This window comes from Macaca fascicularis, chromosome 2, assembly GCF_037993035.2.
Source record: "Macaca fascicularis isolate 582-1 chromosome 2, T2T-MFA8v1.1".
Lineage (NCBI taxonomy): Eukaryota > Metazoa > Chordata > Mammalia > Primates > Cercopithecidae > Macaca > Macaca fascicularis.
The window spans coordinates 199,651,028-199,667,584 of record NC_088376.1 but is presented as its reverse complement, the minus strand read 5'-3'; the positions used below and the strand labels follow the sequence as shown (position 1 = coordinate 199,667,584).

Sequence of the window (16,557 nt, the reverse complement as noted above, 5' to 3'; positions counted from 1 at the left end):
TACTCAAAGTTCTGTTATATAGCAGTTTTTAAAATGCAGATGCTAGCATAGAACATTTGACAAACACAGTATGCTGTATTATAAATGAATCTAATAGAACTGTAATAATTCTTAAGCATTGTTAATGTGTCAAAATTGTTTTATCTCAAGTTGTGAAATATTTCACACATGCAGAAAATGACACAAATGTAATAAATACTCATTTACATACCACATAAATGAAACATTATTAAATTTATTCTGTATGTTTTAAATTCTCTTTAAAATAATTACAGATATTGCTACAGCTGTTTCCTCATTGCTTTCAACCTCTGCTTTCTCAAAGACAGCTAGCATCTTGCTGTTGCTATAAATCATTCCCACGCATGTTTTTATACTTTTATTACTTTTGCATGGTTCTCTTATATCATCTGTAAAACTAAAGTGTTACACTTAAGAAACTGATATATCTTTATTGTTAGTTTTTAAAAATTTTATTGAACTAACAGAATAGCACTAGAATTAAAATTGACTAGGAGGCGACTGAGACGTCAGTCTTTAAAACTGATTTTGGGGGAATAAAAAGCCCTTTATGCAACAGTTATGAGGTGTTCCATTTTTTCATGACCTTTGTTTCCTACTTGTATAATCATTTATGCTGAAATTCATTAGTCTGCTCCTGAAGAGAAGCACTAAAGGCTACATAAGTAACTATGGGTTAATTGGATAACTGTGGTAATTTGAAAGCTTATACATGCTGACTTGGCCATTATTAATAATACATGAAGCTTACTACGGATAACCCCTACATTGGTATGAGAAGCAACTGAGAATAGAAGCCAGATTTCCTGGATTTGATAGTGTGTCAAATTAGGAAAATTGCTTTAATCTCTTTCTGATTCGGTCTCTTCAGGTACAAAATGGAGACTTTGCCAAGCTGCTGTGAGGATTATATGAGATGATGCCAAATAATCAGTGCCGTGTGCCCACTCAATGTAAGTTATCACACCGAGTGTGAATTGAGCACATTTTACACTTTCAGAAATAATATTTATATAATACTATATTATATATATATATATATATAATATATACTACTTCACTGACAACTTGGAAACTCACACTTAAAGAATTTTCATTTCTGTGTGGCCTCTTGTTACCTGATTTGTTGACTGCTTCTGCGGTGGACTACTTGTGCTGACTTATTCTAGACATTATTTTAGAGGCCTAAGTTCTTTTCTTTCTCCAGTGACTTCGTAAACACCCAATTGACTGAGTAAGTCTTCTTAAAATATCTCCTGTCATTTCTGGGGGCCCACCATGCAGCAGACGCTAATTGTTGGCCACATGATCTCAAGGATGAGAATCTCGTATTTGTTAACTCACCTGCTTGATTATTGATTTGAAGTGAGGGCAATAACTTTTTTTTTTTTTTTTTTTTGAGTCAGGGTCTTGCTCTGTGCCCAGGCTGGGGTGCAGTGGCAAGAGCACGGGTCACTGCAGCCTTGGACTCCTGGACTCAAGCAGTCCTCTCACTGCAGTCTCCCAAGTAGCTAGGACTACAAGTGTGCACCACCACACCTGGCTAATTTTAAATTTTTGTAGATGGAGTCTTGCTATGTTGCCCAAGCTGTGCTTAAACTCCTGGCCTCAAGTGATCCTACTGCCTTGGCCTCCCAAAGTCCTGAGATCACAGGTGTGAGCTACCGTGCCCACACTTGAAGTGAAGGAAATCTGAATGCAATTTGAAAACGAGACATTGGCAGTGACACAACTGTGCCATAATATATCACTTGTGGCCACCTTTAATGAAGAGCCAATTAATACAAACCTCTAGAAAACTCAGTGATTTCTACAATAGACAGTTATGACTGTGGTGAAGAATACAAGGTCTGTTGGGTGGGCTTCCTGCTTCTGATAGCTCTGACTCATTTACAGAAACAATATACCCAGGTTTTAACTTCTTGGTTCAGGCATAAGCAGGAACACAGAGAATCTCTTTTGTCTAATAGCCATCGGGCTATTATAGCCGAATATGCGACAGCATTGCTGGATCGAGGCTGCCAAATTACATTATAGAATGACTTTACACCTTAACCAGGCCTCTTGTGTGAAAGTTTAGAGGATCGATTGGGGAAAGTGCAGGACTCTGAAAACTAGCAAGGAATTAGGTGAATGGGTTCAGACAAATCTGAATACCTGATCTCCCAAATTACACTACTTCTCCCTTGCCAGCAGGAAGAGCCCTTTCTTATTGTATGGTGCTGCACCTTGCCGCGCTTTGGGAACTGGAGGTAGTTATCACATTAAAAAGTACTCATTCACCTCGTGTCCCATTCCATCGATGCTCATTACCTCTAGAGCAAAGATCAGATTCATTTCTCAACGTGTCACAGCTGTCATAGCTGTAACTCAACATGTCACAGCTGTAACAATTCAACCCAGGGAGCGAAGGCTTACTAGCCTTCTGATAATTTACATCAACAGAAACCTGGACAATATCTACAAGATATTATTCTAATTGTGCTAGGCCAGAAAAGAAGAAAATAATTTTAAAGTAGCTGAATTTATTGATACGGTTGCATTTAATGGAGATACTGGATACAAAGGCTAGTTCAAGCAGCTGGAAGTGGTTCTAGCTGTGTGTTTGGTATTGACTAATAAAACTTAGACACAAATGATGTTTTACTAAATATGTTTAGATACCAGAAGTTCTTTGGCAGAATGGAGAGAGAGGAATTCATGTGGTTATCAAGCAGTTGACATGTGGCTAGTCCAAAGCGAGATGTTTTATTAAGTGTAACATAGTGCAAAAAATGTAAAGTATCTCAATAATACCTTTTGTGTTGATTACATGTTGAAACAATAATATCTTGGCTATCTTGGGTGAAACAAAATGTAAGTTTTAAAAATAATTTTACCCATTTCTTATTACTTTGTTTTGAAATATGGCTACTAGAAAATGTAAAATGACACGTGTGTGTAATTTTAACACGCATCTGTGTTACGGATTATATTTTTATTGGGCAGCACTGATGTAGAGGAATATGAATATTTGAATTGATGTATCACATTGTGACATACTTACTCCTCTTCCAACTTTGTCTCCTGAATGGTCCAGAAGGCATCCCCTTTATCAAGGCATTTGGAACTGCACTCCAGAGAAGTGCTCCTGCATGTCTGAACAGCATTGTGGTGTTTGTTCTTTGTTGGCTGGGGGTGAGTTAGGAAAATCAGTCCCTGATTTCATAGGGATGATAGGGTCATGGAGTGGTCAATCCAGAATGGTAGTAGTTAACTATCAGAGACAAAGCAAACACAGTTCTCATAGTAGTTGATGGACTCCCAAATTTATTTTGCTGCGGTTTAGAGATTATTACTTCCTAGAATGGAAATACCTGTGATTTACCAAGGTTCAAATAAGTTTTAAATAGAAAAAAATTGAGATGTAGTTAAAAAAAAAAAAGACCTAACTTGATTCATAAATTGGAAAGTCATGGTTTATCACCAAATGGACAGATCATGAGCCCTCACTCAATGCAGAAGTTTGAAGGAGACTCTTAACTGAGGGAGAAGCCCGGTGGTGGCGAAGAGGACCACAAAATATTACCAAATTTATGTGCTTTGATTTTCTCTCTGAACTTCTTTAAAGAAAGCCCATTTATCAGGATGCCTGATTTGAAGAAAGAGAAACAAAGGCTAGTTGATATTGCTAATACCTAGAGATCCAAAACACTAATGTTCCATCAGTCAAAAGATAGAATTTATCCTAAGTACCTCTGCCTGTGTGCCTGGAAATCCATCTTGGGACAGTCTGCCAGTTTTCAATTACATAATTGAATCAGCAATTGGCAAAATAACACATGGTCTTCCTGGCCCGTTGAGTGAGGTTTTTTTTTAATAGAAAGAAGCTTTTAGAATTGTCACTCTATAGTAAATTTAAAAATCAAATGAAAGAACATATCCCTGTAAAAAAACAAAATTAATGGCCAGGCACGGTGGCTCCTGCCTGTAATCCCAGCACTTTGGGAGGCCGAGGTGGATGGATCACCTGAGGTCAGGAGTTCGAGACTAGCTTGACCAACATGCAGAAACCCTGTCTCTACTAAAAATACAAAATTAGCCAGGCACAATGGCGCATGCCTGTAATTCCTGTAAACTTGGGAGGCTGAGGCAGGAGAATCTCTTGAACGTGGGAGGTGGAGGTTGCAGTGAGCTGAGATCGTGCCATTGCACTCCAGCCTGGGCAATAAGAGTGAAACTCTGCCTCAAAAAAAAAAAAAGTCTATTTTAAAGACTTGAAATATACAATAGGCATTTATCTTGAACTTACCCCCCATTAAACTTAACTCTTAGGCTTTTAGGTCTCAGAGAATGATGATTATTGCATACAATTGATAGGTTTGGCTGTGTCCCCACCTAAATCTCACCTTCAATTGCCATAATCCCCATGTGTCAAGGGCAGGGCCAGGTGGAGATAATTGAATCGGGGGCCGTTTCCCCCAGTGTTCTCGTGGTAGTGAATAAGTCTCGTGAAGTACGATGATTTCATAAATGGGAATCCCCTGCACAAGCTGGTCTTGCTCGCCTTCCCATAAGACTTGTCTTGCCTCCCTTTTGCCTTCCGCTATGACTGTGCGGCCTCCCAGCCACGTGGAACTGTGAGTCCATTAAACCTCTTTCCGGTATAAATCACCCAGTCTTGGGTATGTCTTTATTAGCAACATAAGAACAGACTAATACAATAACCAGTGGAGATTTAAATGTTAAAGACTCTTCCAGACATTGTCCCTTTGTTAGGGAAAATCAACAGAGAACTTAGCACATGAAATGCAGCTACTTTTCTAGCAAATGCATGCTTCTCTCTCCAGTAAATGAACAACACTAAAAACATTTTGCTTTCCTTTGCAGGTATAGTAGCACAAATTCACTATTTTACCTAAGAGCTACATCAACTCTCTGTTCATCTGTATTCCTCTGGGATGTTGATTATCTCTGTCCCCAACTTATCATCCTGGTCAGCTTTTTTTGGTGAACTTAGAGTCATAGATCTTGGTGAGCAGTAAGCAACCATTATTCTGTATGCATTTATAAGGCATTGACATTTCCATGGATATGAGATAAATCCCACAAAAATTTAGGATTCTACGTACTATTCTTGTGAATTTTGCAGGGTCTAGTCATATCAGGATATTCTCTCCAAAGTGAAAGACAAGTGGCTGCTTTTTGACTCACATTTTTCATTAAAAACATTGTGTATTTAGTATTTTTGGATTTTGGAAGAAACATATACCACGTCTGGGTAAGCCAGTCCTCCCTATTCACCAAGGCACCCATCGTGATACCACTTTTGAGTGTGATGCAGAACAAGAGGAGGCTGTCCTACTCTGGGAAATATGCCTCAGGAAATATAATCGTTCAGTGTTGGGATGTTATGGTGTTTCTGGCAAGATCTAGTAGTAGAGTTATAGCATAGACCACTTAGGACATTTTAAAAAAGCAGTGACCTCTTTGGAAAATAATCAATAATTAGTCTTCCTTTGAAATCCATCTTCTATCTTGCAACTTGGGTCTAGGAATGATTGAGCCTCTGATCAGATCAAGGAAATGCCAATTTGCCCCAAATCATACAACCATCATGAACTGGGTGATGGTTCATCTTTCAAATCACAAAGTGTGCACTGAAGTATTCTATCATCAAGTGGAATTAGCGTAGCCAAAGCTCAAGTAGTTACTAACAACACAAAAATGTGCTTTGATTGATTGATTCAGGGATAGTGGCTAAAGGGGTGAATGAATGTTTGGGGTGTTTAGAGGGGAGAACTTCAAAAAATATGTAACAAAAAAGTCTGGGTAAGAGATATGAGATGGATCCTTTGAAATAATTTCAAAATATAAGGCTACCACTGTCCTAGTGAACACTTACAAACAAATATGTGGTATGGTAAACAATCAGTAATAGTTACTTGGGTGTCCCTCAGCTTCTTCCTCCAGCATCCCACCGCTTGCAAAATTGGCTCATAAACAGTGTTTCCAGGTTAGCAGGGATACAGGTTATATATGGGCTTAATCACATGGTATTACTCTCAACAAAACTGAACGACCACCAATACTGCTGATAGCCCAGTCTGCTCATTGCATAAAGCGATGTTGAGCCATCAATATGGTGCAATAGTATATCAGGTCTACCAAGCCAAGCTGGCAGGATAATTATATTGAACTCCTTTCATCATGGAAAAGAAACAAGTGAATTTTATCCTTAGCTGGGGTAGATGTTCTATGAACGTATTTTCTTTCCTTCTTACCATACTTCTGTGTATAGAAGACCTACCATCTGTGCATTTACTGAATACATTGTTCTATATACGGTTATCATGCACAACATTGCTTCCAACAAAAAAATATTTTCCAGTGATAAAATGAAGGAAAGGACTGAATATAGGCTGCAATAACAGCACAATGACCAGCCAATATTCAGTAGATTCAGTTATGGCACCGTAACTGCCTTATGAGGTAAAAGTTCTTTCCTTAAGGAAGTAGTGTATGTTTTGAACTAATGACAAATTTCTTGTTTCTTACATTGCTTTTTTAGTAGTGATTAGTGCTATTTACCAATTTCAGTTGTTCCTCCTTATCTGTGGGTGATTGGTTCCGGGATCCCCTGCAGATACCAAAATCCATATGCATTTCAGTTCCATATATAAAATGGCTTAGTATTTGCATATAACCCACAAACCTCCTCCTGTATAATTTAATATCTTTCTTTCTTTCTTCCTTCCCCCTTCCCTTCCCTTCCTTCCTTTCTTTCTTTTTTTTTTTTTTTGGACAGTCTCACTTCGTCACCCAGGCTGGAGTGCAGTGGTGCAATCTTTGCTCATTGCAACTTCTGTCTCCTGGGTTCAAGTGATTCTCCTGCCTCAGCCTCCCAAGTAGTTGGGATTAGAGACACCCGCCACCACGCCTGGCTAATTTTTGTATTTTTAGTGGAGACAGGGTTTCACCATATTGCCCAGGCTGGTCTTGAACTCCTGACCATAAGTGGTCCGCCCACCTTGGCCTCCCAAATTGCTGGGATTATAGGTTTGAGCTACCAGGCCGGGCCAATTTAAATTACCTCTAGATTACTTATAATAGCTACTACAATGTAAATGCCCTGTAAATAGTTGATATACTGTATTATTACAAAGTTTGTATAAATGTTATTGTTATATTACTATTTTTAATTGCTTTTTAAAAGATATTTTCAATCCATGGATGCAGAAGTGGTGAATACAAAAGGCTGACTGTATTTTTAGTTTTTCCTCTTCTCAGGGCCATAGTAGGATTATACGTCCCTATGCTGTTGAAGTTAGGAATGTCCATGAGACTGTCTTTGGATGAATAAAAGAGCAGAAGTAATCCCAGCACTTTGGGAGGCTGAGGTGGGCAGATTGCCTGAGCTCAGGAGTTCATGACCAGCCTGGGCAAAACGGTGAAACCCCATCTCTACTAAAAATAAAAAAAATTAGCTAGACATGGTAGCATGCACCTGTAGTCCCAGCTACTTGGGAGGCTGAGGCATGAGAATTACTTGAACCTGGGTTGTAGCGAGTCAAGATCGCCCCACTGCACTCCAGCCTGGGCGACAGAGAGAGACTCCTTCTCAAAAAAAAAAAAAGAAAAAAAAAAAAAAAAAAAAAAAAAAAACCACAATGACTGTTGCACCAGCCTAATATTTTTAGCTGAACTATTCTTCAGATTGACTTCAGAAATTTTGCCAATTATCTGAAAATATGAAAGCTAGCAAATGAGACAGAATTAGGATTATGGGTTAAATTCATGTCTCATACTCCAAAAGTCTTTTCCTTAGAATTGAGAGAAAAAGAAAAATGGTTTCATTTTTATAGTAATGGACAACAGGTAATAGACATGCATAATTCTATCCTCCTGAAGTTTACAGGACACAGGACCTGGGAACTTCAGGTGCATTCGAGCATTAAAAAGTAAGTTAAGCTCTAACGACAATTGGAGTCTGCGAAGAACAGTTTAAAGCAGTTTAGCTTAATCATTTCTTAAAAACTAAAGATTAATTGTGTGTTTTCCACACATTTATTAACACTATTTCTAACACTAAAATTTCTCATTAGCACTTTGGAGACTTAAACCTTTCTAAGTGAACAAATATATATGTATATATTTCTCATTAGTTATTTGATAATATTTTCCATGTGGAAAACTTGGGAGCTGAACGTTTTGAGTTTTTATGGTGGGGAAGGAAAAGCATTATCTGAACTTAAATAAAATCTTTTAAACCTTGATTTGGATAGAAATTTTTCATTTAATTATATTTGATAAATAGTTTTAGTTTTAATTGTGAAAAGATTGCTTCATTTTTTAAAATATAAGCAATAGCTACAAATGTTAGGGATGCATAAGTAAACACACTCAGAAACACAAAATATACGTAAAATATACAGGTGTTCATTAGGTATACCAACATCCAGAGGGTAGAATACGTGAAGAATTCAGATTTAAAGTTTTATTAAGAAATTTTAGGGAAATTTAAAGAAACAAATACTACTTCGGTTGTAGCAGCTACAGTAGTGACTGGCTAATTATTTGGATAATTCACTAAGAATCTTTGTTTACCCAGCAATTTATGCAAGAAAATTAATATTTGGTGGGCGCAAAAGTATTTAAGGTTTTGCCATTAAAAATTGCAAAAAAGGCCGGGTGCGGTGGTTCGAGGTGGGTGGATCATGAGGTCAGGAGATTGAGACCATCTGATTAACACGGTGAAACCCCGTCTCTACTAAAAATACAAAAAATCAGCTGGATGTGGGGGCGGCGCCTGTGGTCCCAGCTCCTCGGGAGGCTGAGGCAGGAGAATGGCGGGAACCCGGGGGGCGGAGCTTGCAGGAAGCCAAGATGGCGCCGCTCACTCCAGCCTGGGCCACAGAGCGAGACTCCGTCTCAAAAACGAAACAAAACAAAAGATAGTATACCTCATATACTCATATACCCCCATGTACTAAGCACAATGATAAAAGTATTGGTGGACAATAAATATAAAGGTTGTTTCCCGAGAAGTTGGAAAAAAAATAACAAAGAGTTAAAAATTAGGAGAGAAAAACAAGAGGCTAATGGATCAGTCCAAGAGGCCCACTGCCTGACAAATAGCAATTCCAAAGGATAGCAGAGAAACTAGAGATGAAAGGAATTATTATAAAAAATATTAAGAAAATTTTCCGTAACTGAAATAAATAGTTCTCCAGTTTGAATGGGCCCATCTAGTGTTCTATGTTGAAGGGAAATCAACAAATCAACAACAAGCAAACATGGACAAAATATCACAAGCACATCCTAGCAAAACATTTTTGATTTTGATGTTCTCCAAGCTTTTCTTGAAAATGCTTTCTGGAGGACAGGCTTCTTTTAATAAGTGAAGAAACCAGGAAAGAGAAAGTAATTAGATCTAAGAAACAGGAGATCCAACATAAAAGAGTGATGTAAGAAAGTCTTAGGTCTAAAGAAAAGACAGTGGGTTTGGGACAAAATATGAAGGGTTTAATGAGGGAGGTGTCAGAGAAGATCACTGATGGAATACTGGACATAATTGAACATCTAGAATGTTAAAAAAATGCAACTATTAACGCCAAAAATTAATCAATTGCATACAAAAAAGGAAATGGACTTACAGTATTATACTTAGCTCTGCAGTAGACTCATCTAAGGATCTTTCGCTTAGTAAAACTAATGTAAACTCTCACTATTAATTTAACAAATAAAGTGACAGTAAGAAAATGGGAAGACTATATAACGTTTAATATTTCTGACAAATCTGACATGGTGGATCTGTTCAGTTTCTAACTAAATGCCCAAATGTAGCTTATAGACACAACTCATTTAAACTCAAAACTATGTGAGATTAGAAATATGTGATTAATTTTGAACGATTTATCTTTTAGAATATTGAAGCAGACCTCAGATCCTGTCGCTGTTAATAATAGCACTGTCTTAGAGGGTTGTTGTAAGGATTAAATGAGTTGTTGCAGGTAAAGTGCTCAGAAAACAGTCTTGCATGCATGTAGTAATAATAAACACTGGTTATTAGATTCAGTACATAGATGTTAAAAATTCACATACCAAAATGGTGTTTTTGCTTAGTTTGAATGGTGAAGCAATACAATTAAGAATGTAGGGAGACACAAGAATCAGTGTCATCATCACTTAATAGCTGCCTGTTGAAATTCCTCAGCGTGAGACCAAACAAGGTTTTGGGATTGCATCCAAGTTTATGTGGGCAAACATACTAATTTGTCCAGGCTTTTCTTTCTTTCTCTCTTTTTTTTAATAAGAGAATGTATTTTGTTTCCTTCTAAACAATCATAACCAAACTTTACTTGGAGGTAGTGTTGAGTAGTAGAAGACCTGAATATCCCTATTTGAAATAACTATGAAACATCTGACATTTCATAGCTAGATTTTACTTAAATTGACAGTGACATAACTCTGATAACTTTTTAGTTTTAAGATTTTAAATTTGCATTTCACATTTCTTCCAATATTCTACTATAAATATAGGCACCTATTCTTTAAAATAGACATGTGGAGATAGAAGACATTATTGGACAAAGGGTATATTTTAGACATTTCAAGTCAAATTTACAGACTTTTTTTGTTACTCAGAAGAAGGAATAATATTAAATTCATTTTCTAATTACTGCTTTGTAAAAGGATTAAGAATGTTAGTAGAACTTTGTTAGCACCCACTTATTCCCTGAATTTTTAATACATCAATAAATTTTTCTGTAAGTTTTGTGTCCTTGTCTAAAGTTTTTGCTAGAAATCTCTATATAAATGATATGTATATTTCAGAAATTTCAACATTCTTAGATGTATTACTTAATTTTTTTATATTTGTAAAACACTATACGCACTTCCAGCAGTCGATAAACACTCTACTCCTTTCAGAAGCCTCTTCGAAAAATCATTGATTATTACATATTCAGACTCTTTTGGATGTATGTTTGACCCAATAAAGTGCTGATTTGAAACCTCTTCTTACTTGTTCTTGCAACAAAGGCTATATGCCGTGAACTGTTAAATAACCCTCAATATTTATGACACGCTTGGTTAAACAAGAAATGGGCCACTTCACTGTAAATAATGCACAAGCCCACTTTAATAACATACCACACTGCTACCATAGAAATTGTGTTGTATTCATTGATTTGTAAGAGTGAAACTGAAATATTTCAAAACCTTACGTGGCTTTATAGCATTGTTTCTAGAGATGGTAAGGAGAAAAGGAATCAACATGTTTCTTCTCTGACACTCTGTATTTCCATTTTAAAATTCTGATCCCAACTCAATCACTTACACAATTTAGATTAGAATGGTACACGATATAAGCAGCAACTACTGTTATGAGATTATCATTTGTTCACTAGATCATTAGTGGATATATAAATTTTAAGATATGTGTATGATATGAGATCCATGCATTCTCATTAAATGGGTCAGTTTGGTAGTGATGGTCCCAAATGGCTTAAGTATCAGAGCAGATGTTGTAGTAACAAATTAGCTTGCAGTGGAAATTATACTATTTTTAGTATTGAAAAAAAGGATAATTAGGGGGATGTAAATGGGAATTTTAGTCAAATAATGATCTTCTTCCTTTGGGATTATTTCGCATTCCCCCAAAAATGTTTTCCAGGATTACACAGGTTTATTTTCTTTTTCGTATATACTAAATGTTAGGGTGAGGGAGAAAAGTCTCACATGTTACCTCAATGAAGTGAAGCAACATGTAGTAAAAAATTAACATCTGATATATAAAATCTACACAGTCATTTTGAGATACTGTGTAAAAAACATAGATGCCACAAACAATACCTGATATACTTGCTTGTTAATATCATTTTGTAAGTAACTCATATCAATGACTTACATGACAATTGCATTGTACATTCTCTAAGTTGCTTAATATGTATATTTTATTTATTAAAACTTCTTGCTGCTATGCCCAGGGTTATTAAACTCCAGACATATTAAACTCTAGACAATTTACATTAAATATATAAAAACGTTCCTGGACAGATAGGCCATCTCCCTGTCCTCTGAACTCAGTTTTCTCTAATAGAAAGATTCTATCTACTCAATTATCTGTGATTCTAGTACAGGGAATTCATACATTCAGACGTTCGCACACATGCATGTGCACACAAAAGAAAACAATATCTGTGGGCAATTTTAAATAATATTTTTAACTATTACTCCTTAACTGTAGAGCCAATTGATATCTTTCTTTACAGTTGTCATGAAGCAGCCAAAATTATTTTTTCTACTTTACTTTTCTTACCACTCACAATGGAAGTTTTAATGAGTGTAAGTATGGTTAACATGCAAACAAAAGAGACAAATAACATTTTTTAATTTGTATAGCACAAGAGAGGTTTCTGAGTAATCAAGAATTTTACAAAACGAAATGTACAGAATAGACTTCCTTTACCACTAGATTGTTAAAGACAGTCACAGTCTCAGGAACAAGATTATTCAGAAGATTGTCCTCCAGTCACTTTGCATTAAATTGTAATACTTTAAGTTAGTTCCATTATAGACTATAAAGATAATTGTATAAGTTTATTTCCTCATGTTAATTTATCTAACGATATGTTTAACAGGACAAATCTGGCACCTGATTAACCTGAAGGGAAAAAATAAAAATGAAAAAATTTAATGCTGTATTTAATCTGAAATGCATTGTTATTTAAATTTTCTTAATTCAACACTCCAACATGATTTATTCATTACTTATACATAATTTTTGGGAAATCCACAAAAGATAAAGGGCAAACCCTATTATTGTATCAAAACAATGCAGCTGTTTAGATTGGGTGAGTACAAGGGAGCAGAACTAAGAAGCACTGGCGAATGAGGATATCCCTGAGAAAGAATACTATCTTGGATTCCTCCTTTCACAAATATGAACTTCTTTGGTATTGGTGGTACTAAGGGATGACATTTACAACGTTTTTTGTACCTAAGTTCCTGGGAACGTATCACACAAATTCCTGTGCCCTCCCACCCCCATGGATTGCATTTGTTGGTCTTTGAATCCTCATTCTTTTTTTTTTTTTTCTTTTTTATTACGCTTTAAGTTCTAGGGTACATGTGCACAATGTGCAGGTTTGTTACGTGTGTATACATGTGCCATGTTGGTGTGCTGCAGGAGCTATACCTAATGTAAATGACGAGTTAATGGGTGAATCCTCATTCTTATGTTGGAAGACAGGAAAAATGCAAATGAGTTATTTACAAGAGCAAAATAAATATAAAACTATTAAAGTTGCGTATAAAGGTCTTATTAACTGTACTGCTTATTCCAAGTGTCTAAAAGCTACAATTATGTAGGCAAGGAATAAAATTGAAGAGTGATATTTATGAACACTGTGAGGATGCTTCAAAAGTAAAATATCAGTTTGTTGTTTTATCTAAAGTGAAATGTGCCTATTGAATTACATTTTTTTTTTAACACAGTCATGTATATGATTGTTATGATACAGAAGAGGATTCTATGACGTCTAACTCCACCTAACCCACCTCATACACACACAACCTATCCGCAGCCCACAACTTAGCAAAGTCTATGGAGAACTGCGTTAACCAGGACCAGTGAAGAGAGCATTACGAATAGCTGATCTTACAATAAGACCACTGTTACAACATTATCTAATTCAATGGGTTATAAGTGATGTCTTGTATTCCTTCTCCTTATCTAAAGTTTTAGTCAAATTATCTCAGAGTTAGAGGTATAAATTATACAAGTATATTTAGAGCAAAAAATTCCTTGTGAAACATATATTTCCAGGGTAATCACTCTTAAACACTTATATATCAATTATTTCTAACACAATTAGTTAATTCGTTACTATTATGCTGGTGTACACATGCATCTACATTTCAGAAGGCATTGGTGCATAAGGTAACAATAAGTCATGCAACACAATCCGAAGATGTAAGTTGGTGATTATGAATTACATTGCTCTAAGAGTTTTGCTTTCTGTTGTTTTTAAGATTACAAGTGCAAAAAAAAGGTACAGATACATTTTAATCCAAATTACTTGCAGGTAGTGTTTTTTTCCTTTATGATAACAATGTAGTCAAATATTAAATTTCTAAGAAAATACCATTCTAAAAATATTAGCAGTATCAAAGTTTCATCTTGATAAGCATTCTTTTGTATTAAACATAGTAAAACAATAAGAATGACCACAGTTTCCATGTACATTTCTGTTCACAAAAGTGTTTCCTTTAGCAATATGATCTGCTGTGAACAGAATGAAGTTTGAAAAAGGAGAAGTTGTTGTGGTTGTTAGCTGGAAGCAGGGATGAAGGGATTAATTTTATACAGGTGGTTGATGACTGATGGAGGTGGAGGCATTTTAGGAGGAAGTTAGGATTTGGGAAAGAGACACTACCTGTGTAGCCCAGCGAATTGTCATCGTTCTCAGAGGTGGGGATCGGCGTCCCGTTGTCCTTCCCCCTCTCTAGATCTTCAGGGTCTGTCGGAAACAACACCAGAGCTGCTGATGGGGTCACAGTAGTAACAGTAGTTGCCATTTCGATCACAGCATGTCCAGACACAAGTAAATCCACATGTGACAGAAACACACACAAGGACAACACACAGCACACTTCATCCTTGCCCCTCCTGCGGTACACTAAGCCCTGCGAAGGTCTCAGCATCATGGTTTACAGTTTCCACTTTTTCTCCTTAATTTCCCTAATTCTCTGCTCTGCCTGCACCTTTGCTGCACTTCAAAGCTGACGCAGGGCTCGGACTGCCCTCTGCGAGGCCGCCAGCACGGACTGAGGGAGCATATGGAGGAGGGAGAGGCAGGGTGGCTGAATGCTAGCATTGCTAATTTTCTACCTTATTGTTAATCAAAGCTATTGACTGTGATCACTCCCCATCATCGCTTCATCTCCTGGCAATTACAGACTCCAGAGACTGCACCTCATATGAGGCAGGGAGGATGTGGGGAAAAATAAGTCTTGTCAAATAAGAGGGAGGATGATACAAATGTCATACTTTTTTTCCTGAGAAACACGGAAGAAAGCCGTGCAACAGCACATCTTTCAGAAGGCAACCGTCTCTCGTCTTTAAGGACTGATACAAATTTACTGCAACGAGTACATGACTCAAACACATGTAACTTTGGATATTTTGGTTTGGATATTTTAAAACATTCCAAATTGTTTGAGATTCTATATCACGATCATCCGTATAAGTATTTTCATTCAGCTATGCTTATTTTTCTCAAGTAAAAAATGCATTTTTTTTCTGTTTTTCTTAAATTGCACATTAATTTTCCTACGCAGAATTTTAGAGGGGAGGCTAGGCACAACACTCCAGTTTCCACATCCACAGTCGGAGTAGCAGAGTAGCAGTATATGTGTGTATAGAAGCTCAGTGACACCACTAAATTTCCCTGGTGCGCAATCACTCTACCTGTCATCTGTATGTGAGATAACTGTGAGCGGTGTTCATAGGCCTGCTACTGAGAAGCAGACACAGACACAATACAAACCGAGAGTGTCCCTCCTAAATCAAATAAGGTAGAGCCATAGGTCATTCAAGTTCTGATGTTCTGCAGGCTTTAAAGAGAATCACCTTGAACACTCTCTACAGAGGAAGGATTTCTTGTTCTGAGCAGGGAAGAAGCGCAGATGTTTACTCGGGGAACAGTGTGTCACTTCTGGATGAGCCAGTGAGAACATGCAGGTAATGCCCTCTAGAAACATCACGGAGGTCATTAATTTTGCGTCTCCACTAGCTCGGTCGACATATTTTGTCTTAGACGCAGCTATTCAGGGATGATTTAGAAATTCTTCAAAAGGAATAAAAAGACTAACATGAGTCCACTTGGTTTTTTTTATGCAGCATATTTATCCCCACTAATCTCCCTGCTTTCCCTCCTCCTTCCCACAAGTATCACATAATTATAATAACCTGATGTGGCTAAAACGAAAAAAAAAAAAAGTTCAGATCTGTGCAGACAAAAGAGAAAAGATATTCATTCTCGCTTGATTCGTCCTTGCCTCTCTAGTGATGGCTGCTGTCATTTTACCCTTAAAATAGATGCTGCAAGTGATAAGGCGGAAAGTGTCCACTTTACCTTTTCGGCCTGTGAACTTATTACATGCACATGTTGTTTAGGTCAAACTTCCAGGTCACATCAATGAGAAAGAATGGGGAGCAGGCATTTTTGTGTGTTTTGAGGCAGTGTTCAGAATGTTCTGTCACAAGTCATCTAGCTCATGCAGACTATCCAAATATAAGAGGTTGTTGTAGGAAGATCATCAGAAATTGCTTGGTCAAATGCATGAAACAGCTTTTAAGAAAACCACCTTGCTTACCTACAATCTTGTTTTAAATGATAGAATGTGTTTAGAATCACTTTAATTTTATGAATTATTCTTTTAGTAACACAATGCAGACTTTTAAGGGAAGTTACTACTTTTAATTTGCACACAATCAGTTATTTAATGTGGACCCACACATTTCTTTTCACTCTGTTAAAAATATAGTAC

General features: G+C 36.8%; 1 protein-coding gene across 7 annotated transcripts in view; it reads right to left on the bottom strand.

Moving 5' to 3' along the window:
- ROBO1 (roundabout guidance receptor 1) overlaps positions 1 to 16,557 on the bottom strand; it is a 1,154,304-nt gene that overhangs the window by 491,018 nt on the left and 646,729 nt on the right. For 4 of the 7 annotated variants that reach the window (XM_074033669.1, XM_065539309.2, XM_074033670.1 and 1 more), the window contains exon 1: positions 14,442 to 14,987. The exons of 1 other annotated variant lie outside the window; for it this stretch is intronic. In XM_074033669.1, coding sequence (XP_073889770.1) covers positions 14,442 to 14,712 — 271 coding nt within the window. In that variant the 5' untranslated portion in view covers positions 14,713 to 14,987. Of the gene's footprint in view, positions 1 to 14,441; positions 14,988 to 16,557 lie in introns of those variants that run through there. 2 more of the 7 variants (XM_005548415.4, XM_065539306.1) reach the window with 1 other exon arrangement.